Genomic DNA, 26,320 nt, shown 5'->3' on the forward strand with positions numbered 1-26,320 from the left:
TCCGTAAAACACACAGTGAGAATAGCTGTGTAAAATGAACAATATTTGCAGTTTTGTAGCCGTTTCATGTACGAAAGCCTGAGGAGAAAACTTAAATGAAAACATTTACTGTTTTCTAGCAATTTTCCAAAGGGCTGAAACTGCTACAAAACAGCAAGTTGGCTCCTGCGACACATACTCAAACATAAATTGGATATTTGATTGTATCTGTGTGCAATCCTAATGCGGCCCATGTACAGAAATTTTAATCAGTCATTAATACTGATTTGTATCTATTTTCATCACAAAGGCCTATACCTATTCAGTTATGGATACAAGGGGGGGGGGTGTAAAAAAACAATCTTGCATCTTTTTAAAGATGAAGTCCATTCCAAAAAAACAGTGTGATTTAAATCTTCAGAGGAAACAGAAAACAAGCATAAGGGTGAAAACTTCATCAAAATTGAACCCAAAATAAAAAATAGTTATGACATTTTTTAATTTTGTTTATTTTTTCACAAGAGTAGTTGCATAACTAGGTGACATGCAAATGAGATATCCAACAATGTAATCCACTCACTAGTTATTGTGTGTTTTATTGTATGAATTATAATATTTCAATTGTTACAGATTTGACAATAACCCTCTAGAATGAACAACAAAAGGTTACAACAATGGCGATTCCTGTTTGGAGAGGAATAAACTTTGTTTGACATTACAATGATGTGAAAATTAAAAAAGTTCATATTTCATATAATAAAATACAAAAAAAAGGTAAGTAGGTGATGTCAACAGTACCCTCATTGGGATACTGACCCAGATGTGCATACAACTATTTTGAGAAATTAAGTAAAATTCTAAAATCTCAAAACTTTCTTTAAAAAAATTTATTTCAAGTGATTAACCTTAGTTTTTCCCCTTTTTATTCAAATCAACTTTTTTTTTCTGAAGTGGACTTGACCTTTAACTTGAAATGTTAATGGCTCCAATGACCAAACATCAAAGACCTAATGGCCTGTATTCTGAAGCCGGGTTTAACTCTGGTCTAAAGGTGCGATCTAACTATGGATAGCCAATTGTGACATAAATCTATAACCCTACAGGTTTAATTAATCGGCTCATTTGACTCTGAAATCTTAACTGTCTGGAAAGGATAAACAAGATAGTTGTCTTCACTATTAAACAATTAGGAAAGAGCACAGTCAACATTAGAAGCATACAATGCAAACAAAATTTTGACGTGTTTGGCTTCCTATAATTTTAGCACAGAGTTTGAGCACGGTCTAATTGTTAAACCTGACTTCAGAATACAGGCCAAGGAGTATAAAATCTATCTGGATAGATGTCAGTCGAACGTTTCAGCAATACACAAAACCTTCTCTAAAATAACCACCAGAGGGTGTAACACAAATATTAAAACCTACAAGTATTGATTATTATTACATACCATGCTCACCCCCCCAAAAATAGATTAAAATATTAGAAATACAAATACTGCAATAATCCCTCTTTGACAGGGAAAATGTTAAATAATCATGATATTGGTAGTACTATAGGGGTGGAGGAGGGGTGGTAAACTTAACCTTCACATGGATGCCAGAAAAAAAAAATCTGGCAAAAGCTTGAATATGTCATCTCTGCCATGAACTTTAATATATTACACTTATCAATAGTTTTTTGTATACAAACTCCTGAAAAGGTCCCTAAAAACAATCAAATGAAATATTCAATAGTTAGCTATACATGAAAAGGATACATATACAGACACACACTTTTATGACTATTGCTGTTAAGCATTTGAGAATAATTCATCTAAAATAGAGCTCAGCTAGAAATCAAATCGATCTATGATTGAAAATATTATTAAATATTGGCAAGTATACAATTTTTAAAAATAAATTTACTAGCAAAGCCACGTCTCAAAATCAAATTACAGGCAGGAATCATACATGTATACCAAAGGTCAGTGATGGATCCAGGTGGGGGACATCCGACCCGTACCCCCCCCCCCTTTTGAATGCCACAAGAATATTTGTTTGGGGAATATGTCTTGCATATGCAAGTGAGGACCCTATCTTTTTTGTTTGTCAAATTATTTTTCCTGATATTAATCACCATTCATTGGAGGTGGGACTTCTTTTTTTTAATTGGGAGTGAAGACCTTCTTGGGGGACTTGTTCATTTTTGGGGGTACAAAAATGCCCCCCTCCCCCTCGGAAAATCCTGGATCCACCCCCTGCCAAGGTTTTTTTTTTTCAATAATCAAGACACAAATATTACATGACTGTAGATATTAGCACATTCAATAAACTTAATGGATTATTGAGAATTTAAATAAATTGAATTTCATATCACACCAGCACATGTAGTCCATGACTACTTTTGATTTGTAATAGATGTATTTTGTCTAAAACTAAATTGTACGTACTTGCCTTGAACGTGATATTGTAATGTATATCTAATCAAGACATTGCCACTTGGTCTACTTTCCATATGGTCTCATCCCATTTGGTCTAATCCTACATATAGTTTGTCCTCATTGACCTTCAAACAATTACCATGTAGTCCGATTCCTGATGGGCTATAACTATTTGTTTGATAAATCCATTTGGTTTAACACAAATAGTCTACACTATATGATCAGATGAACAGTGTATAAAACCAAATTCTCATTTGACATTAATGCAAAACATTAAGAAGAGTTATTAGATAAAAGTGGAAATGTGAGAATCTGGGTTTACAAGTAAATGACAGTTGACCAAGTGAGCATTACATGGTAATTAGACCATCTGCTAGTAGACCAAGTGGGTTTAGTAATGATGGCATTAGACTATCTGAGAATTAGACCATCTGCTAGTAGATAAAAGCTGTCAAACCCGGCAGCAGTGTTCTAGCTAGACCCATTTCAGTGGCATTACAAAGTTTTTTTGCAGGCCGAGTTAGTGGTCTTAAAGCCTGAGGCGTAAATCTGGTCCGAGCAGTGAGGGGATGATGGCAATATATTGACATGAAAATTCAAAGTTTTAGGACACCCAAAATACAGGGGTTTTGGGTGTCCTACATAGTATGTAGTACTACCATCTTTAAGTTTAAAGGCCTATCACTATTGTTTTTTCTATGGCTATGTTGTAACGGTTTTGTTGTGATATAAACTACTGAATGTAATTTTTATTTAAGTGTTCAGGAGTTGGAAGACAGAATCGTGTCAAAAAATGTCTTTCAGGGTCTAATTATCACATCAAGGGCTATACGTTGTACTTATCAATACCATTTACAGTTGTGCTCAAGAGTTAGTGAACCCGCTTCACAAAATGCATTCCCTCACGCTGAGTGTTGAAAATGTAGACAACAACACCACAATGTTCGGCAAGCCCAGATAGACAAACTTTATTGAATGTAATATTTCATCACCTGACTTCACAATTTAATATCTATAACATGGCAGAACTTGAACACTTTAAATTTGTTTCTTTTCTGGTGGGGTTCACTAACTTTTGAGCACCACTGATATCTTTTGGTGATGACAGTAAGCCTATTACAATTTTTTCATGATGGCTAAGGTACTTTTTTGTTGTGATACACTGTATTAATTACTGATTTACAGTTATATCCTAATAAGCAAGCAAATTTTCAGTAGTTGGAAAAAAGAATGATGTCTGAAATGTCTTTCAATGGGTGTGGAGTAAGGGGAGAAATGTAGCAAGCAAGCGTGAAAGAGCCTTGAAAAGGTTAATACAGTCGTTACAAATACTGTGCATATAATACAAAGGGTAATATAGTCAATATGACTGCAGAAAGAAAAGATTTTGAATACTATTTAAGATTTTATTGGGAGATGATGCGATAATAATATGTTTTACCAAAATTTGTACTTTAAATATTTATTAAGATTGTTGCATTAATTAAGTGATAGAAAGTATCCTATGTAATGACATGTGGAGAATATTGCTGGCCTAACATGCTTCAGAGTTTCATTAAAGGCATTGGTTTGATCAATGTCATCAATCACTCATCGTACAATAAACTTGAAGTATTGGGTATATTTTTTTGTACAATAAAATGATGCCAGGATATGACCCCCACCCCACTAAAATATTTAAGGAATATTTTTATTGGTTTGGTTTATGATTAAAGATATAATCATGTTTAAAAGTAATCTGAATCATTCAATTCATATAATTGGACTTATTAGAACCACACTCTGATGATGTGCTCATCAGATAAAACCTTTAAGCTAAACATAAGCATTTGTCAAGTCCAAATTCTTCTAAGAATAAATTGAATGCAGTCGCTTCACTCCTGAGTAAGAAAATTTGCGATTTTAGAATGCAAAAATAGGTAAATTTAAGCACTTTTGTTGTTTAAAGATGAATCAATGCTTTGACAGAAGTATTAATCATTTGATGATAAAAAATGTTTCTGTCACATGCCATTCCCCCTCTCCTAGAGGGAGGGGGGGGGTACATGTATGTTATCTCCCGTTCCCCCTGGGATTTAGACCCATGCTTACAACCAAAAGTGATGGAACATCAATGTAATATAACAATCTTACATTAACAAATCTTTGAAAATGACTAATATAATCAAATACAAGGCAAAAGCGATTTTGTGTCTCGCCTACTTATGAAAATAACCAGAAATATAGTGATTTGCGAGGGCAAGCAACAGAATTGTATCGAAACTTCATTGTGAAATGACTGGGATGGAATAAAACTTAACATAAGAGCCTTGCACGTCAACTTTAATGTTGACCTGAAAATGACCTTTGACCTTACCATGTGACCTCCGACTGCAGCATAACATGCAGGTCCCCAAGTCCATCTACCATCCAAGTTTGGTTGGAAAGCGACTTATGGTTGTGGAGTTATGTGTCATTAGGTTTGTGACGGACGGACAACATTTTGATCCCTAAGTCTCACCTTCACTTTTGCAAGGAGTTAGTTTTGAAACACTTTTCATGTGAAATTAGTGGTGGACAGAAGCAGTGTTTTCCATGATGAGTGGTGGTCAAAAAATCTTCTGTGCCGGTTGGGCCCGACCACTGCCGTCCACTGTAGCTTTAACACTGCCTAAGCAGGATAAACCACTGAAAAGGTCTCGAAGGAATGCAACCCATGTCAGCTTAGGAAGTGTCTTCTCAGTAATTTTTTCTACAGTGTGATTATTTTTTCCTCAGCTAACTATATAGTACATATCATAATAAAGAAATGTCATAAATCACTTTTTTGTACAAATCCTTCATGTCTCTGAATATCAGAGCATTGTATATGCATACAAAGCAACATTCTTGAGCTGCTAACTGCAAAAAGAAAATTCTATATCACATCAAAGAATTTCACTCATACATACATGTACGTAGTACTATCATCTAATCTTCATGCTATTTGGTGCTGTCTGCGGTCAGGTAGCATCATGTTTACTCTACTATAAATTATATTCAAGCTCTACCATAAATGGAGCAGCTTTGCATACATTCATGTTATGTCATGTTTACTTTAAATATATTATATTCAAGCTCTTCCACCGAAGGAGCAGCCTTGCATACATACACGCAACGCAATGTAGGTAGTTTCTACAGCTTATTTGTACTTGTGCTGTTAACTTGTGCTCAGACTGTAACTTGTCCATCGACCAGATTTTACTGTGGAAATTCCATGGTAATGAGGTCAATGGAAAACTGTTTCTGACAAGAAATTGTCATGTTACAGAACACTTTCTATTCAGGAAACTTCCATATTGATAAAGGGAGTTTGATGAAATCCAGATGTTGCTTTTGCTTTGTACATTGAATCCTTTCAAGATTTTTCCACCTGGAAGTAAAAGAAAGATTTGAGGGATCTACAGGATACCATACTGTATGCTTCATGCCGTAATGTGATCAATTCCTTCAGCAGTCATCCACGTGGGATAGCTTTTCCTTTGGACAGTCCTTCCATTCAAGAAAGATCTCAACGAGGGCGGTATATTTCATAAGATGTCAAAGAGTCATTCAATCACATGGATAATAGAGGTGGTCCAGTAGAAGTTTCCTCCGTGTGGTGGTCCAAGAATGATATCCCAAAGGCAGTCATGACGATGCTGTCATATGAAGAAGAGGATGATGATGATGAGCATGACTACAAGAAGAACCGCTATTGCCATCCATTGCCTCTTGTCTAACGAAAGAAAGAGAAAGGGAAAAAAATATGATTAAGATGTTAGAAAAGAAAAATACAACAGTCCTTTTTAAATATCATTCGGCACTTTTTGGTTCGTCTAACAACTGCACCTTACTTTACGTGGGGCGTAAGCTTATATGGGAAATTTGACAGCAATTGGATAAATAATAGTAATTGGCTTTTATATAGTGCGATAACTGCTGAAAGTGCTTCACAATTATTATTACTCGGTCACTGGTGTCAAAGCTTTTTAGCAGCCTGTAAGGCGCACACTTGCTAAATCGACAATGACAGTTGTTTCCTACCATACCCAATTAGCACCTGGGTGAGAGTGGCAAAGTGTGGATTGACGTCTTGCCAAAGGACGCTAGGCCATTGTGGGATTCGAACACATGACCCTCTAATTACAAGGGGAGAGTCAAAACCGCAGCATTTCCACAGATGTAATATAAATCACACATGATCCAACCATGGTACATGTATATTGAGATATATGACTAGAATGTTAGTCAAACCCCTGGAAAATGCCTTGTGGTAAAGTCATTATCTCACTGTTCCTGGCCTGACACTGATGCCAGAGACTAATGAGGCTTGGTCAAAGATTTCTAGCTGGTACAACTGAGTTTCCTTTCCCCAAATGATTGCTCAGTTACAGGTATTTCCAATGCTCTTTAGTCTGGGGTTAGCAAATAAAAAAACATTCCTGTGGAAGCTGATGCGGCACTGACTTTAAAGGCCATCACACACCTTACGATTGGTTTGTGACCCGATTTTAGAATAAAAAGTAGTAGAATTTGATGCTAATTGATATTGAGACAAGGAATATCTTACTGTAAAATGTTCTATAAAAATCATTGTATGATTAAGTGTGTTCAAATCTGTGACAATGCTTTCATCTTTATTAGAATAAAAGCAAATTTAATATCTAGTCGTAATGACGTCATAGTAATCGTACGACTGGCTAAGATTTGATATTAATTTTGTCTTTACTCCAAGATGAAGGCTTGCAATCATCCAAAATTGTTATATTTATTATTAGTATCCTTTTACAGGGGTGTGAGTGGTCAAAAATAAAAAGATCTGAAAAAAAGCTGAAGAGTGTTGAAAAAGTCTGAAATAGAAAGAGCTCCCATACTTTTTGTACAGAGGAAGGCCAAAAATAAGCTGAAATTAAGCTGAAAATCAGAACAAAAAAATCTGAAATCACATAAAAATCTGAACTCTCACACCCCTGCTTTTAGTTAATTTTGAACTCAAATAAAAAGATAACTTTCATTCACATTCTCAAAAAATTAGCAAAATGCGATTTTTTCCAAAAGTGGATCGAGGACCAGTCGTAAGGTGTGCGGTGGCCTTAACGCTGAAGTCTTTGGATAATATAAGAACGTGGAAACATATCTCACATAAAGGAATGCTGGTCCATGTACTAACAAAAGTCTGTAATCTGAAAGCTCTATGACACTATTGCAATCAAACAAAAGAAGGATTAAGAGCTTTGGATGATTAGTATGAGGGTACAATAGATCTTTTGAATCTGAAAACTTGACATTCACAGCACATCCTGTTCTCTCTGTCTCATCTCTATATAGGCCTATATCAAACAGTTTCTGATGCTAGATCATTCTCACACACACAATGAAAAAGGCTCCTGATGAGGATCAATGCTTTACAACTTGTTAGCAATGCAACCCCGAAATTCTTAGATCACTACAGGGTGTGGGGGAAGGGGGTGGTGATCAGGATATGTTTAGTTTCTCAGGGTCTAATATATAAAGTTTGTGGTTGAACACGCAAGTGGATGTCAAAATTTCAAGGGGGAATGAAACCTTTGGAACAATTGGGTTTATGTGGACACAGAAAAGTCAAAGAGTAAGAAAAAAAAGTTTGAGAAAAATAGGACACATAGGGAGAAAATTATGAGCATTTGAATGTTGCAATCACTAAAGCTATAGAGATCCTCCTATTGGCAATGCGACAAAGATTTGTGATGTCACACGTGAACAACTTTCCCTTCGATGGACTATAAAATACCTCCACAATGTCACTTTTTGCTCTTTCTTACTGTGATACAATCTCTTCATCCATAATATATTCTTTGAAAATCTACATTACAGCCCCTCTTATAGAAAGAATACATGATCTACTGATAGGTGTGATAAAAGAGGCAGATTATGTGGAATATATACAAAGTAATGGGAAAGTTGTTCACATGTGACATCGCACATCTTTGTCGCATTGCCAATAGGAGGATCTACATTACAATCATGATCTAAACTTCAAATGCTCATAACTTTCTTATTATCTATTCAATTTTTCTCAAAGTTTTGCTAATCTGTTTCTTTGATTTTTATGTTTTCGCACAAGCTATATTATTCCAAAGGTTTCATTTTCCTTTAAACAAATATCTTTTAAAAGCACACACAAGACATTGTGTCTTATAGTGAAAAACCTGTACAGGAATAAAATTATAAAATAGGTATTTACCATTTGACATTCTTGTGACCTTGGCCATTTTCTTCATGACGGTGTCTAACCTTGATTCTGTGTTCTCTAGCTCTGTTGAGAAGTCATCTAACATCCTGGAGAGAGAAATATAAATCAAATCACATCAAATCAAATCAAGTTGAATGAAATTGAATTCAATCAAGTCAAATAAAATTGAATCGAATGAAATTAGGAATCAAATCAAACCAAATCAGATCAAATAAAATCAGATCAGTCAAATCAAATCAAGTCATGACAAGTAATGTCAAGATAAATCAAATCAAAATAAGTTAAATCAAATCAAATCAATTCAATGAAAAAGTAAAATTATAAAGATAGGGAAAGACAGAAAGAGAAAATATCATTGAGACATCAACACATACATTATATGAAGATGTATATCTTAGGGAGTTTTCACAATCAGAATGAACAGAATATTTTTATTTATTTTTTTATAAAAACAAGTGCACACCAAGTTACCAATAATGCCTATAGCATTTCCATTTATTTGAAAGCAGGATAAAAGAGCATTGCACATTAAATGCCTTGCTCACAGGCATAGGTGCTGCGGCCGGGGTTCGAACCCCAGAATTTTTATGTATAGCCAAGCGCCTTAGACCACTCGGCCACGGCACCTCCACAATGAGCAGAATATGCTAGCTACTTATTTTGGGGGGTGTTTTTCCTAGATGGCCTAGTTTATAATATACATGTAGACAGTATTTGCATGTAGTTGAATTTTCATGGAATCTCTAGCAATACCAGCAAATTAAAGCTCTCTGAGGTGAACCACAATGAATTGAATGAACCTTTACATTTTATTAGAACTTCATTAAAATGTGTGCAAATATATTAGAAACTTACACTGCTTGTTCGTCGAGTTCATTCCCTATTGTATGACTCATATTCTTCAGCACACCAACACTGTCGGCTACCCTCTCTATTTGATCATTTTGTGATTCCATTATTAGCTGGCAGGAAAGAAAAAGAAAAAGACTGATATTTTGTACGCAAATTGCAAATTATCGGAATTAAACTATTTTGTATCCATTTGGTCTATTAGCAGAGTCCTAATTGTCCAGTGATGCCAACCTGATCAAGAACATTGCAGTATTTTAAACAGAGGCGTCGATCCTGGGGGGGCAGGGGGCGATCGCCCCACCAATGAAAATATTGGGGGGGCAAACATATCATTTTGCCCCCCCAATAATTCCGGATATGCATTAAAAAAAAACAAGATTGTAATGTTCAGCAAGCGAGATTGAGATACACAACTCGTTCTTTATTTAAAATCGTGCTCAAAATGTCCGCTTTTCAGATTGGAATATAAAAATTTTCAGCTCGCGCTTCGCGCTCGCATCATTTCTATAGCAAAAACCCATACTTTTCATGATTAAATTGGTGAATGTAAATGTCCCATTTTCAGTTCTAAGCCTCAAAAGAACTGCTTCAATTTGCAATCATCTTTTCTTGGATATATAGCTTGTTCTTTATCAAAAACGTCCAGTAAACTGTCATTTTTTCAGATCGAAATATCAACATTTTCAGCTCGCGCTTCGCGCTCGCATCTATTCTCTTTTAGATACAAATCTTAATCATTGGTACCAAAAATGCTTAGAATATCAAGTTTTCAGCTCAGAATATAAAGAAATTTGAGCTCACTCGCGGCACTCGTACTATCTGTGTAGTGAGATACGTGTCTGTGTCTCATGAGTCATACATATATATAGATATATAGATATATATATATATATATGTGTGTGTGTGTGTGTGTATATATAATATATATATATATATGTATGTGTGTGTGTGGGTGGGTGTTTTGTACGATCGAGCGCCTTTGGAACGTTAATGATTTCGCCCCCCCAATCTGAAAAATGGATCGACGCCCCTGATTTTAAAGGCTAAAAATCTGTATTTTGGTGAAGAAATAAGTATTTTCACAGAAATACCATAGGACAACACATAAAACTGAAACTTCAAAAATAAGGATTTTGCATGAAACCACTGGTATTCTTTCTCATTTTTCAGTAATACACTGTAATTACTGAAAACCAGTACTTCTTGGCAGCCCTGATTTTCCAATAGTCTAATAACACATAGACTAAACTCATTTACCTAAAGCAGACCTGCCAACCTCTGGGAATGAAAAACTGTATTCTGTGATACAAAAAACTGTATTTTTCCCCAAAAAAGTGTATTTCATAATAAAATGCTTGGCGCACTCGCTCATCGCGGCGCTCAAGCTGCATGCAAGCTAAAATGCGCACTGCTCTTGCAGATGAAAAAAAAACCCATTAAAACATGTGTATATCTTCACCCTGGTTTGAACAAAATGATTGAAAAAAAAAAAAGTTACCTGAAATTACATTGATCTAATAACCATATTTGTGCACGTTTTATGAAATAGAGACATATAGAGATTTTTATTTTTCATTTTTTTTACTTTTTTTTATTTTTACAAAAAACATATTTTTCAAAGAAAAAACGTACTGCCGTATTTTGGTTGCAAAAACGTACTTAATACGGCTAAAACGTACTGGTTGGCAGGTCTGCTAAAGGTATTTAAATTTGAGATACAAGGAGTTAACATCCAAGGGGACATGTTTTAAATGCAATCTGTATGATACCTGTTGCTGCTGATGACTATCTCTAATAAATCTCTGGTTTTCATCTTCAGCTTCTTGCTCCAGCCGACTGTATTTATGCTTTGGTCGTCCAGGACCATTCGATAATAGTGACTGCGGAGAAAAATAATTGGAACAAATAGTTGATACATGAACATCGTTTGTTACATGTGACAAATTTTTTTTTTTATCCCAGGGAACAATTGTACTTTTCCAATTTTGATTAGCAGTTTTCATCATTAGGGGAAAAGACTAATAAAGTGTCTAAAAGTCCTATGCAAAAGCTTCTACATATACAATGTATTAGAAGACACTTTCATGGCCTTATATAAAATGCATCATAATTGCACTGTGATACCAAGTAAATTATTCCCTGTATGGATAGTTTAAAAAAATCCCAGACAAGCATCATCAAGACCATTTGTGGGCATCATGATATGATCTTGTATCATCCGAGTCACTTCTCATTATCTTGCATTAATGCATCATGAAAAAATGAAAATCCATATTTTATTGTTCGAAATAGACATGAAATGAAATACTCCGAAAATTTGCTTTGCCCAATTGATCGTGGGCCCGGCAGCCGCTGTGCAGCGCCAGATCGACGAGACTCTATCCCTTTAATTGTTGAACGCCAAACAGGGTAGCAGCAACTCCCATCTTTAAACGTCTTTTGGTTTGATGCGGCCGGGGTTTGAACCCCTGACCTCCCGGTTGTGAGACGGACGCTCTACCGACTGAGCCAATACACCGGTCACCACCTATTTCTCAGCAAAAACAGTTTAAAGCTTGAAAAGCGATTAAATACAAGGTGAAGCAGGCCACATAACGTGGGGTAATAAAAGGCGATTGTAGAAACGCACCTTTCCAACTGGACATTAAGGTCACTGCACACCTTACTATTTGTGTGTGCGACCCGATATTGGAATAAAACATAGTAGAATTTGATCCTAATATTGAGAAATAAATGGAATGTCATACTGTGTAACGTTCTAAATCAGCGTGAGGATACCTACATGTATGTTCAAATCTGTGACTTTGCTATCATCCTTATAAGAATAATAAGCGAATTTAATTATTAATTATTATTATTAATTTAAATATATAATGATGATAATTAAGAAGATACCGTAGTGGAAATTGGGTACAAAACAACTCTTGTAATGTTGTCTTTACATTTCAGGTTGTATGCAGTAGTTGATTAATTCCATTTACATATCCAGCTCTGATTTAGAAGACTGATTGAGTGTTTTTTTTCCAACGTGATATCAACGACAGCTTTAACTAATTATTTTCCTGCATTTATGTTACTCTAAATAATTCTCTATATTGGTATATATACGTATTACTTGTCTTGTAATCCATGTACTGACCTGCCATTTGTTTGGAATGGAAACGATGGACCTGGTCTCTTTATGTATATATTGTATATCAGTGTCTTTGAACTTGAATAAAGTCATGATGAAACAACAATAGTCGTAATGACATTATAGCAGTCGTATGATTGGCTATGATTTGAAACTAATTGGCCTTTACTCCAAATTAAGGCTTGTACGTAATCATTCAAAATTGTAATATTAGTATTCTTTCAGTGTATTTTTAACCTCATAATACTTTTCATTCACATTTTCAGAAAATGAGCAAAAAGTGATTTGCTCCAGATCGGATCAAGGACCAGTCCTAAGATGTGCGGTGACATTTACCTGTCTAGATTTCTTGTCCTCTCTCGTTCTTGTGCCTGGACTGCTCATGTGGTCTTTCATCTCTCTGACTCTATCTTTAGTCCTTGTAACAAAGAGTCTCCTAGAGTCTAGATCACTCGGTTCTATCCTGAATTTCCTCGGGTTGGCTTCAACAATGCGTGATGTCATGGTTAAAGAAAATACACTTACTGACCACAGGAATGTTTGACATTCCTTCAAATATGAGAAACAGGGTAGTTTCAATGGTCAATTGGTAATAAACTACAAAGCATTAATTACATAAGTAGATTTCACAGGCAAGACAGCACATGGCAAGATAGATTTCCTAATCTCTGATTGATATACATGTAACTTTGTAAAAATCACAGGAGTATTTCATGAAGCATCTTGCCAGTGATTTTCACTGACTAATTTGCTCTCAGCCAATCAGATGCAAGGATTACAGTAGCTTATAACAGTAATCTGTAAATATTTGTTTCATGAAATGCTCCCCAGGATCTGTATTAGGATTCAGTTTTACAAGGGTTCTACAATTATTAAAGATACAATAATTGTTGCAAATAATACCAATAGTAAACTTGCCTTACAGACTTGAGGAGGCAAGATATAATCAAGGCTGGGCACAAACAAAAATTATGAAGTTTAAAGTTGATGCATCAAACAGTTGAGACAGATAGCTGAAAGGATGGAAGACCCAAATACATGTTCATTATGCACAAGATTTTATTTATATTAGGATAGATTACAAAATACACTGCTCCCTTATTTTCTATACATGTAAGTAATTCAAATAAAACAAAGGAAGTTCCCATGGACAGGAAAAGAGGGATTTGACTTGGCCTTACTATAAAAGTTGGATGGTTATCTAAATGTCAAAAGTCTTGTGCTCAAAGATTAGGCAGATAAACTTACATGTACATGTACCTTGCAAATTAACTCCTTAGCCTCACACATCTACATATTTTGTAAACAAGGCTTTGAGCAGCTGTGTTTCAAGAAATAAATTCCTGACAGGTACCAAATACCTCATCTGGTTTGAGTGCAGGGATCAGCAGAAGGAAATCATGCCATGGCTGGGATTCCAACCCACGACCCTCTTTTTCAAAGTCCGCAGACTAATCCACAACACTCCACATTATTGCTACATGTAAGTAAGACAAATTCTAAATTCAAAAAGGGGCCTAATACCTTGGTCACATTTGCTCTACGGCGGGCGTACGGCGAGTCAAAAACAGCCGTTATTATTAATTTTGATTCAAACAACCTAAATGTAGTTGGACAAAAAATGTTAAAACGGCTGTTTTCGACTCGCCGTACGGCCGCCGTAGAACAAATGTGACCATGGTATAAGCTTTCGATCCTAGCAGAATCTTCGTCGGAGGCAAAATGACAAACATATAAAGTGGAACAACCATAATATAGACCACAAACAAGCTACAGCAACACTAGAAACAAGGAGACAAAAGGGGCATAAGAAATGAATTACTTGAACGTCATTTGCTACAAAAAAAAAGGATATTAATGGTTTCTTCGAGGTCTTCCACGTCCCATTCTATACTCCTAAGACTATTCCTGAGTTCATTCATTGTCCAATCATACTCCTCCTTGCTAACACTGTTTGTGTCTTCTAAAAGCTTGGTCCATCTCTGGTATAGCCCCTCTGATGTGTTCACAGCCTTCTCCACCTCCCTACCAGGAAAAAAAATATGAAAAGAAGAAAAAAGTCAGGGGTGGCATTCTGAGGCAATTTTATGTTTAAAGACTTTTTTTATCTCTTATGATGAAATTGGTATTCTGAGATGACATTTTATCTCTGCGATAAAATTTTATATATCTAAAGATGATACATGACAGAGCAGTGCCTGTGCGGACAAATCCATCATGTACTACATGTAGTATAACCACTGCAATGCCGTGAGCCCATGTCACTTTGAAGAAAAGATAAAATAACCTTAAATTAAGGTAGGGCCTATTTTATCTCTGCAAAATTCATTTCAGCAATATTTTAGTTGAATTAGCTCCAAATGTTAAAATGAAAATTTAAGAAAAATTATATTGTTATTGAGAGCAAAACCTTAACATTATTCCTGCAGAATTGGGAATTATTTCATAAGACTTTTCTTGACTATTACAATACTGTCTTTGAAATGTGATATTGACATCAACAAAAAAATGAGAGTTTCGTCACTTTTTGGTAAGTAATCTCTGTAAAGATGCGCTAGTGTATAGCGCAAGCATATTGGAAGTCAATCAATTGATCAGTCCTGCAATTGATGCAATCTCACTCCTTTTCAGGTTGAACGAGATGAGAGAGTAAAAACCACTTTTCTCATTGGACATTGCTTCAAGAATAGGTTTGTCTTACAAAGATAAAATTGTTCTCAGAATACCAATTTGGAGAGATTATAAGGGTATTCTATCTCACTGATTTTAACGGAGACACAATATTTTATTTTATCTGTCAAGATAAAATAAATCTAGGAACGGACATAAGTCTAAGATGAAAATGCTTATGGATGACAACTTTAAGGTACTTTCTACTTTTATTACATGCTGAATGAAAAAAGGTATTCTAGGTCTATTTTCTAAAGTAATATAGAAATATGAATTACGATTACGATATAGGCCGAGTGTTTTTTTTTAAACCAGCAGTATTTTTTTTTCAAAAGAGAGGATAAAATACTGCAAATAGGGATCATCATCAAATCCTCCCTTAAAAAATATCCGTCCACCCTCCACGCAACATGCATGCATGTAATTTATAAGTCATTTTAAATAGTCAAGTTTGAACAAGCACTATCAGAAGGAATGCCCGGAAGTCTCGACAGGCTTGCCTTCTTCCGTACACTGATGATGATGTGGACCAAAAGCTTCGGTCTCTGTTTTATTGGTTGTTCCGCTGAACTCCGTTGGCTCCACTCACCAATTACAGAGACCATAGTTCTAACTCGATCTGTACAGGGACTCAATGGCCATATGTCTATGTATCATAAGTTCGGAAAAACCATTGAGTGGAGTTGCACGACAGTCAAAGTAAGTCACTGTTTTTTCCCCTTTTAAGTTAATTTTTTTCCTGTTTTGGTGCATTTCAGGCCAAATAGGATAATAATCTTTATTTTGGCCCAGTTCTTTTATATCTTTTTAATTATGAAATAAAGACAAAAATCGATGTTCCCTGTCGGGGGATTTTGAATTGTTTACCCCCTAATGGCGGCTGCACGATCGCGAACCGGCGTCTGTGTAAGAGGAGAAAAAACTAACATGAACTAGGTCTTGATATGGGTCTTGTGATTTGACAAATTGTTCCACTGGCACTACCGTATGGGTACTAGTATTCAACCCGGCATAATTCAAAGATTTTGACATATTCCCCAAAATATTTAGAAATAGGGAATTTATCTTAATTTCATACCTTTGTTATGTCCAGGGTAATCTGTTGTCGGTATTTTCTTTATCAATCTGTCGACTGTATGCGCGGAGGATCGAATTATGCGGCGATGGCCTTTTGCACTGAATGGTACTAGTATTCAACCTAGTGAGGATTGATAGCAAATCTCAAAAGGGTTTAGATTGCTAAATTAGATCTAGATCTATGTAAGTCTCTGGCTTTGATTAACTCCCTGTTTGGTCTCATCTCAAATGGTCTAGTCCATAGTCGGATGGGACAAGGGCAGATTGAGAGACAGGGCCATCTTTCATCGCTAGGTTGAATACTAGTGCCGACGGGTTGAATACTAGTACTAAAATCCGTCGCCGTATAATTCGATCGCCCGCGCACACAGTCAACTGGTTGAAGAAAAAAATAACGGAAAAAGAATAACCAGCATTTGCTCTTGGAAATAAGACGGGTCTGAAATTCAGGTAAATTCTATATTTCTATATATTTGAGGAAACTCTCCAAACGGGTTGAATACTAGTATGGCAGTGTATCCTATTGCCGGACACCTTTATTTCAGTGCTTTAAAAATGACAACTAGAGGAAATACAATCAAGAAAAAATCACACTTGCTATTCCAAATATTATGAAAATTATGAATATGATAAAATTATTTTATATTTACCAACCATTTTCATTGCGTCGCAGTTGCCGCATACCCCTCCACGAAAAACAATTATTTTCGTGCGCGACAAATTACATCATGATTCCGGACGCGCGCCGGACGGGTAAAGATATCCTTGATTATAATGATGTAAGAGCAAATTTGTGTGATTTTTTTCTTCTTATATCATATCATGAGTAAATTCTAAGTATTATTTGCTTTTTTATATCGAATCTGAGCAGATGTTGGTAATAAATTCGTGTTTGACAACTTATTTTATTTTGTCTTGTTAGCTGCATGTTCCATGGCACTTTCCAATAATAATATGCTCGCGTTCGTATCGTGACGCTCATCAAGTTCTATCGATGCGCTGCCGATTGACGGCTCTACTCACGGTAAACCTCGCGCACGGGGGTACCTTGAGAACTAGCCATCGACGATCACCCGGCACAATACACCACACCTCATCATTCGATCGAAGGAGTGGACGAGATTGAAATTCGGCAAATCAGGCCCATATTTCCGTTAGAAAATACATCAATTGTTAATACAAAACTAAAGTCTATGTTATAGGCCCTATGATATTTTAAGCATTTTCTGTCATTTTTAGAGATAATTAGGTAAAAGTTGGATTTTTCGCCTTGTTTTTGCAATCTTGTTCTATGTATTGCTCTGTGAAATTGAATTGCGGAAGTCTTACGGTACGAATTTGTTTTAGAACGCAGTAATACGCGCGTCCGGAATCATAATAGTGTCCGGTAATACAATACGTGACTATAGTCTATACCCTGGCCTTACGGTACTCACTCTTTCACAACGAAGAAAGGATCTTCAAGTGACATGACTCCTTCAGTTCAACACAACACAACTGAAAAAAAAGTGAAGTTCTAGTTGGGAGCCTCTAAGTCTAAATTCTGACGGAACGTTGTACGTCGTTAGAATTCAGATCTTAAAAAAGTAATGAAGAAGGGCTGAGCTGAGCTACAGTAGCAGATAAGACCACGTTGACCGGTGTCGCTCGGAGGTCGCGCCTACGCTCTCCCGTAGACTTGCCGTGTGTAGCCGCAGGTACCGTACCGGTATTGCCTATTGGTAAAGCAATGCTTCAAATTTCTCGTCACGAATATGTGTAAACAAGGTTCAAACAAAGGTAGATGATGTAGAAATATCCATAATTTTCAAAATAAGTATGTAAATTAACGTATTGAATACTTGAACGATTGCTCTCCTCGGTGAAAATTCCCCTAAATCCCTAATATTTGTTGATGACACGACTCCGAAATAACGTCAGTTCTACATCTGTGACTTGACCTTTGATTGTACGCATGAGTGATGACGTCACAAGGAGAGGGATTTTCCCCCACGCCACAATTCAAAACAAAAACTTCATTTTTTTTCGATGATATTCTTCTTCGTATAGGTTGAACCGGACACCCGTTTTTTTTTCAAATCCCCCTTTTAACATATTTCTACATTTTCAATGCATTTTAGTCTAGAGACTAGACGTATATGTGGAGGCCAGAAATTAGTTTATATTGAGAAAGGGACTAATTGGTTTAATAATTCTGATGAAGTTTAACCCTTTAATTTTTCTGATTACATTGTATGCTTGCCATATTCGATATATAGATAGATAGATAAATGGTTTATTTGATAAAAATCATACATCATGGCGGCCAAGCCAAATTGTGATGCATTTACATATGAATTAAAGAGATTGTAATAGAATGCCCTGACTATTTTTTTTAATTCAGAATTTTTACAGTGCCAAATAAATGATTAATAAATAAATAGTTATGTCAATCTCTTTTATTTAATTCCTATTATAGGCTATCCTGCTATCCCAGTTTACTTTTTGTCTTAGTTGTTCCTTACCGTATCAGGACATCTACCCCCGGATATCCACCCTCTAAAAATTGAACCTCAAGGACATCGATCCACCCCCCGGACAAGTACCCCCTAGGACATCTACTCCCCGGACATCTACCCCCGAACATCTACCCCCGGACATTTAATTACCCCCTGGACATCTACCCCCGGACATCTGCCCCCCCCCGTACATCTACCCAATGACAGTTTGCCGGATTTCATGGAGAGGATGCGTATCTCAGCTAATAAAATCATGCGAGCGCGTAGCGCTGGATAAAGATTTTTTTCTTTTCAGCACTTTTTAGTGAGCATGAACATGATGCGTATCTCTCTTAAACAGATAATGAAGAAATCGAATCGCGAGCAGAGTTATTAGTGCATATTGACTTTAAAACGGGATATTTAAAGCTACATGTTATCATATTGAGCAGATTAACATCTCATTCAATTGGCAATGTGAGAGCGAGGCGCGAAATTGTCATTTTTATACAATCACTCCTGAAGACGGACAGTCAACCTGCCCGAAACGTCGAGTCTCTCTACTGCTTCTGCTCTTCATCTCTACTCGCCGACTCAAGCCAGCACCTCCTCATCCATCCTACTACTCATGCTGTTTCAACTCATCAATCTCTTCTGGTTTACAGTCCTTTTCAGGACTACATTCAAGAAAGATTACCCTACTCTTAAATTTCCACTTTCTCGCCTATCCATTTCTTCTTTTTTTTTCTTTTTCTTTTCTTCTTCTATGGTACTCCACATGGTGTACCGTAAACCACATCAGCAATCACATGTAAGTTTTCCAATTCTCCTCCCTTACTTTGTTCACTTTTCTTCCTCTGCTTACTTTTCTTCTTGTAAGTTTTCTTCTCTCCTCCCTTTTTTCCTTTTTTTCCCCTAGTAGACTTGTTAAGAAGTTGAACGCTTCATTTTTTAAAAGTAAAAATGCCCCGCTTGACAGAAATGTTCCTTGGGTCAACAGAAAAAGATTTATCCAATGAGATACTCTGTATTTATGCAAATAATTAAGTTATTTGCACATTTATTATTTATCTTTAATACATGCATATGATGAACCCAAACACCTCTAAAATTTGACACAAAGACATTGAGGATGAAAGGAATCAAAATTGCGAAGAAATATTTGGGGGTCTCCCTGCATGTACCTATTTTACACAACTTAGAGTATTTTCACGTATCCTGAACTATTTATGTGGAGTAAATCATAATGGAAATATATCAAATTGATCAATTTATCAATCTTAAAAGAAAGTATTCATAAAAATAAACTTACTATGTCACTCCCAAATTACCATAAATGCATTTGACCGTTTTTGATATATAAAGGTACATGATCTACAAAATACAATTAATTCCTCCCATATCTCATATACAGCTCAGCTCCAATTTCTCCTTCCTTATTCAGGCGATATAATAATTATTATAATTTTTTTTTTCTCCACTCACCTCTTTTAGATTTACCACTTTTGCTTATTTACATGTATACTATGGTTTCTTCATAATACACCCCCTCTCTTCTATATTTGCTTTTACCTTTTTAGGCAATTTGCTTCCTCTTTTTCACATATACAGTTTTTCTTTCCCCTACTATATAGTCTTAGGTTTTTTTCCCGTCACACCTAGCGGATTACAATATCAGTTACACCATATGTGTATTTATATATTTTTTCATATACATTTCTTTTTTGGATATATTTATATACATATCACTTATAGATACATATTTACACTTACCTTCTTCTCTCAGTTTGTTTATGCTTTATCATATATACTTATATGTCTTTTGCACATTATCAGTTGTTCCCCATTCTTTTCCTTTTTCCCCCATTCTTATACACCAGTTTACTATGCCTTTCTTTGTAACCTGTTTGACCCACCTCTCACTAATTCTCTTGTTATTCATCTCTTCCTCATACCCTCTATCACTGTTTTGTTCCAGATCCTGTTTGATGTTGCCTGCCTCATTATCTTAATCCCTCTTGGCTTGAGGTCTTTTACTGGCCTTACTTACACTAACTTCCCTTTGTGTCTGCCTACTCCTTTTCTTTCACCCCCTTCACTAACCTGATTGGTCTTCTCTACTCACCTAATGCCCCTTTTGTCTCCTTATTTCTAGTGTTGCTGTAGCTTGTCTGTGGTCTATATTATGGTTGTTCCACTTTAAATGTTTGTCATTTTGCCTCCGACGAAGATTCTGCTAGGATCGAAAGCTTAGGCCCCTTTTGCCTTTCTAATTTATTTTACTCATAAAATACAAATACATTACTTGGTTCGACCCTAAGGTGGATGCAAGAAAGAAAACCACTTACGATAAAAACAAAACAATTTGTATACATGAATTACTGCCTAATTTGCATATTTCAATCAAATTAGTACCAAAAACACATATTTTTTTCATGATATTGAACTATTTATATGCATAAAATTAGGATAATGTAAAAATGTTAAATGGGCCTAGGTAAATGCTACCATATATTTTTTGTATATATGCACATTACCTCTCATAATGTATGAAATTATTGAATTTTTACGAACAAAACTATACATAAAATTATTTATTCACCCAAATCATATATCTTACTCCGTGAAAAAAAATGGCTCGGAAGAAATAATGTGTTTATGCAAACCACTATTCAATTTGTATAATTTTGTTTATATTATTCATATGCATTATAATTCATATCATTGAAAACAATTCAAATTCCGAATTACTTTATGATAGGAGATACATCTTACCTCTATGTTAGATTTATTATCATTTTGTTTCTTCAAGGGGGCGCCGTGGTCTAATGGTTACAACCCTTGTTTTTCAATCAGAGGGACGTGGGTTCAAATCCCATCCTTGGCGTGTTTTCTGTCAGCAAGAATTTTACCCACGTTGTGCTGCACTCGACCCATGTGAGGTGAATGGGTACCCGACAGGATTAGTTCCTTGAATCATCGACCTACTACTGATGCACTGAGCGCTCAAAGGCAGCTCGAACTAAAGCCGGGCTAATCATAATAATAATAATAATGATAGTAAACAATGCGCCTCGGAATAGATTATTTCTAGACAGATGGCGCTATATAAATGCCTATTCTTCTTCTTCTTCTTCTTCTCATTATTATTATCGTTATTATTATTATTATTATTATATTATTTATACCATGCAGGAGCGGATGATTTAACAGACAAGGGGGGGGGGGGGAGTTCATCCATACTTTACCCGATCTGTATCCATTCATACATCCATCACATCCTGTACTCTTATTATCATACTTTTATCATATCACCTTCTGTGATAGAAGTATATGTCATTCAAGCAAACGTGATACAGACGGTTTACCTGGTTTATGTACCACAATTTCAAACAAGGCTGAACATATACATACATCCCTGCACATACATACATACATACATACACACATACATACACCCACACACACATACATATACATAAATACATACATACATATTCATATCATTTTGCCCGTCATTTTGAAAGTCTTTGTATATACGTGCCACTGTGGCATTGCAACCTTACGTTTATGAAAATCCATAATATTCACAAATTTCCTACATGGTTAACAATGAATTTAAACTTTCCCTTTCAGGTCAGTATATCATAAATTTTAGCTCACGCTTCGCGCACATTAAAGGGGAAATAAAACATTTAGAAAATTAAGTAGGCTTGTGTCAAAACAGAAAAATCAAAGAATAAGAACAAAGAAAGTTTGAGAAAAATCGGACAAATAATGAGAAAGTTATGAGCATTTGAATATTGCAATCACTAATGCTATGGAGATCCTCCCATTGGCGATGCGACAAGGATGTGTGATGTCACATGTGAACAACTTTCCCTTTGATGGACTATAAAATACCCTCAAAATGTCTCTTTCTGCTTTTTCTTTTGGTGATACAAACTCTTTATCCATGATGTATCTTTAAAAATATGTATGACATGCCCTCCTATAGAAAGAACACGTGATCTACTGATAGATGTGATAAAAGAGCCAATTTAAGTGAAATATATACTAAGTAATGAGGAGAGTTGTTCAAAAGTGACATCACACATCTTTGTCGCATTGACAATTTGAGGATCTCCATGGCATTAGTGATCGCAATATTCAAATGCTCATAACTTTCTCATTGTTGTCCGATTTTTCTCAAACTTTCGTTGATCTGTTTCTTTGATTTTTCTGTTTTCACAAAAGCTATCTTGTTCCAAAGGTTTCATTCTCCTTTAATCGTTTATTGAGATACACATCTTGATCTTAAAAACGTGATTAAAATGCCCTGTTTTCAAATATGATTATAAACCAATTTCAACTCGATCTTCATGCTTGGAATATAGGCCTATCCATCATTTTTTTTATTAAAAAATATGCATAAGTTATGGTAATTGCGAATTATTAGCATAGATCAAAACATCTCTTTGCAAAATATCTTTACCCAACCCTAAAGACCACCGCACACTTACGGCTGGTCCACGATCCGATTTGGAACAAATCACATTTTGCTCATTTTCTGAAAATGTGAATGAAAAGTATATTTATATTTGAGGTTCAAAATAACTGAAAGAATTCACATATAACAATTTGGGATGATCCCACCCTTAATTTTGGAGTAAAGATCAAATAAGTTTCAAATCGTAGTTAATCGTACGATTGTATAATGACGTCATTATGACTATATATTACATTCGCTTTTTTTATTATAAAGATGGTAGCATAGTCATAGATTTGAAGGTAGGTATTCGTACAATGATTTAGAACGTTATAGTAAGGTGTTCTATGTCTTAACATTAACATCAATATCTACTATACATTCTATTTCAAAATCTGGTCGCAGACCAATCGTAAGGTGTGCGGTGGCCTTAAAGCCCCTTTCACAATTGACGTACGACCTGTTTACGACCACCTGCAACAGTTTTTTCTTGTTGTTGCACGATCGATCCCATGGTGTCTTGCGAGCACTCGCAGTCGTTGTAGACGATCGCACAAACTCGAGGTGGTCGGAGGTGATCGTGACTGGTCGCATCTGAACTTTGAACATGTTCAAAATCCAAACGCGATCAAATACGATTGATTCACTCGCAACAGGTCGTACCATCGGTCGGGCGATCATCGTGTGAGTGTTGTTCAACGTTGTACGACTTGGTGCGAGAGGTGGCACAACTAAGTATAGTCGCATTTAGTCGACTGGAGGTCGTACAACACTTGCACATGTGCTGGAGACCTACAGAGACCAGTCTTGCGACTGGGTGCGATAATATGAGACTGTTGCAAGACCGATCGAAATTACGGCTTACTACATTCCACTACCGTTGCATTCGCATGTATGCGACCGTTCAGCCCCTTTCACAATTGACGTCCGACCAGTTTACGACTGCCTGCAACAGTTTTTTCTTGTTGTTGCACGATCGATCTCTTGGTGTCTTGCGAGCACTCGCAGTCGTTGTAGACGGTCGCACGAACTCGAGGTGGTCGTGACTGGTCACATCTGAACTTTGAACATGTTCAAAATCCGAACGCGATCAAATACGATCGATTCACTCGCATCAGACCGTACCCGGGGTCGTACCATCGGTCGGGCGATCATCGTGCGAGTGTCTTTCAACGTTGTACGACTTGGTGCGAGAGGTGGCACAACTAAGTAGTCGCATTTACTTGACTGGAGGTCGTGCAACACTTGCACATGTGCAAGCGACCTACATATACAGAGACCTGTCTTGCGACTGGTTGCGATAATAATATGGGCCATAAGACTGTTGCAAGACCGATCGCAACGGCTTACAACATTGCACTACCGTTTCATTCGCATGTATGCGACCGTTCCACTCGCAATCCCTCGTGCAACACTCGCATGTGATCGCACGAGCACAATAAGAGTATATGCGACTTGCTCGTGCATCGGGGTTTACTGGTTGTTTTGTTGTACGACAGCTGTTGCAACTGTGAAAGCCTCTGTGCGATCTTATGAGATGACTAGCGATTGATGCCTGTTGCAGCCTGTCGCACGACCAAAAGGTCGCAAATGGTCGTACGTCAATTGTGAAAGGGGCTTTAAGCACATTATTATGATTTATTTTATTCATGTCTTGTTTATTTGCATTCGTATTAAATTCCAATTATTCAGGGTCATCTGAAAACTTTTCATTTTATGTTGGAAATGCTCATCATTTACATGTATGCAAATTAGATCATTAAACATGATTACCGCATTCTTTTTAAACATTTTTATCAATTTTGACATTTCCATGAAGTAGTATATATTTTACAAGAGTGTTTTGATAACTATTCATTTCAGAGGCTAATTTGCATAATTTATGCTAATTAGGGTTTATTTGCATAGATACAGAGTGTCACTTTAAAATAAAATATTCCAATGAGTTCAATGAATATAAATACCAAGATGTACAATTGTACTAAAAATGCAGTGTTTACCCACCCCCTTTTTTGCAGTTAAGGGATCTACAGTTTTTGTCTCACCTGCATAGCAGAGCGCGACTATACTGTATAGGCGCCGCGGCGCCGCTTGTTCGACGGCGGCGGTGGCGTCGTCAACATCAAATCATAACCGAAGGTTACGTTTTTGAAATGTCATCATAACTTAGAAAGTATATGGGCTTAGTTCATGAAACTTAAACATAATGCTTATCAAGTATTACTCAACATCCTGCAAGAGTTTGGTGTCACATGACTAACGTCAAAGGTCATTTAGGGTCAATTAACTTAGACCATGTTGGGGGAATCAATATCAAAATCTTAACCGAAGGTTAGGTTTTTGAAATGTCATCATAACTTAGAAAGTATGATGGGCCTAGTTCATAACACTTTGACATAAGGGTAATCAAGTATTACTAAACACCCTTCTTGAGTCTCAGGTCACATGATCAAGGTCAAAGGTCATTTAGGGCCAATGAAATTTGGCCAAATTGGGGGTATTTGTTAATTTCCATCATAACTTTGAAAAATGGATCTGGATCATGAAACTTGGACATAATGCTTATCAAAAATAACTCAACATGTTGCAAGAGTTTGATGTCACATGACCAAGGTCAAAAGACATTTAGGGTCAATGAACTTATATTATGTCGGGGGAATCAAAACAAAATTTGAACCAATGTTAATTCTTTTTTCATATTTAAGTCTTTTAATACTTCTTTTAATAGTTCATGGAAATGTCAAAATTGAAAATGTTAGAAAAGAATGCGGTAATCATGTCTAATGATCTAATTTGCATGCATGTAAATTATGCACATTTTCTACGTAAAATGAGAAGTCTTTTCGTTAAATGAACAATATGTTATGTTATTTATTTTCATTGCTTATTTTGCAACCACAATATTGCTAATTTGTTGTATTTTTGTTACCTCTGTCCATATTGTATATACTGATGTATGTATATTGTATACAGGGGAGCGTTTCATGAAAGGACTTGTCGGACGTTTTATCCG

General features: G+C 36.1%; 1 protein-coding gene across 1 annotated transcript; it reads right to left on the reverse strand.

Moving 5' to 3' along the window:
- Positions 1–970: 970 nt before the first annotated feature.
- LOC129277603 (syntaxin-6-like) lies at positions 971–18,314 on the reverse strand. The gene is made up of 7 exons (XM_064110153.1): positions 17,799–18,314; positions 14,471–14,640; positions 12,952–13,109; positions 11,252–11,362; positions 9,486–9,592; positions 8,622–8,716; positions 971–6,134 (listed from the first exon to the last, which is right to left on the reverse strand). Exons 1-7 carry the CDS (start codon positions 17,831–17,833, stop codon positions 6,061–6,063), a joined length of 750 nt encoding a protein of 249 aa, XP_063966223.1. The 5' UTR covers positions 17,834–18,314; the 3' UTR covers positions 971–6,060.
- Between the last annotated feature and the right edge of the window lie 8,006 nt (positions 18,315–26,320).

This window comes from Lytechinus pictus, chromosome 15 (genome assembly GCF_037042905.1).
Source record: "Lytechinus pictus isolate F3 Inbred chromosome 15, Lp3.0, whole genome shotgun sequence".
In the NCBI taxonomy this organism is placed as follows: Eukaryota; Metazoa; Echinodermata; class Echinoidea; order Temnopleuroida; family Toxopneustidae; genus Lytechinus; species Lytechinus pictus.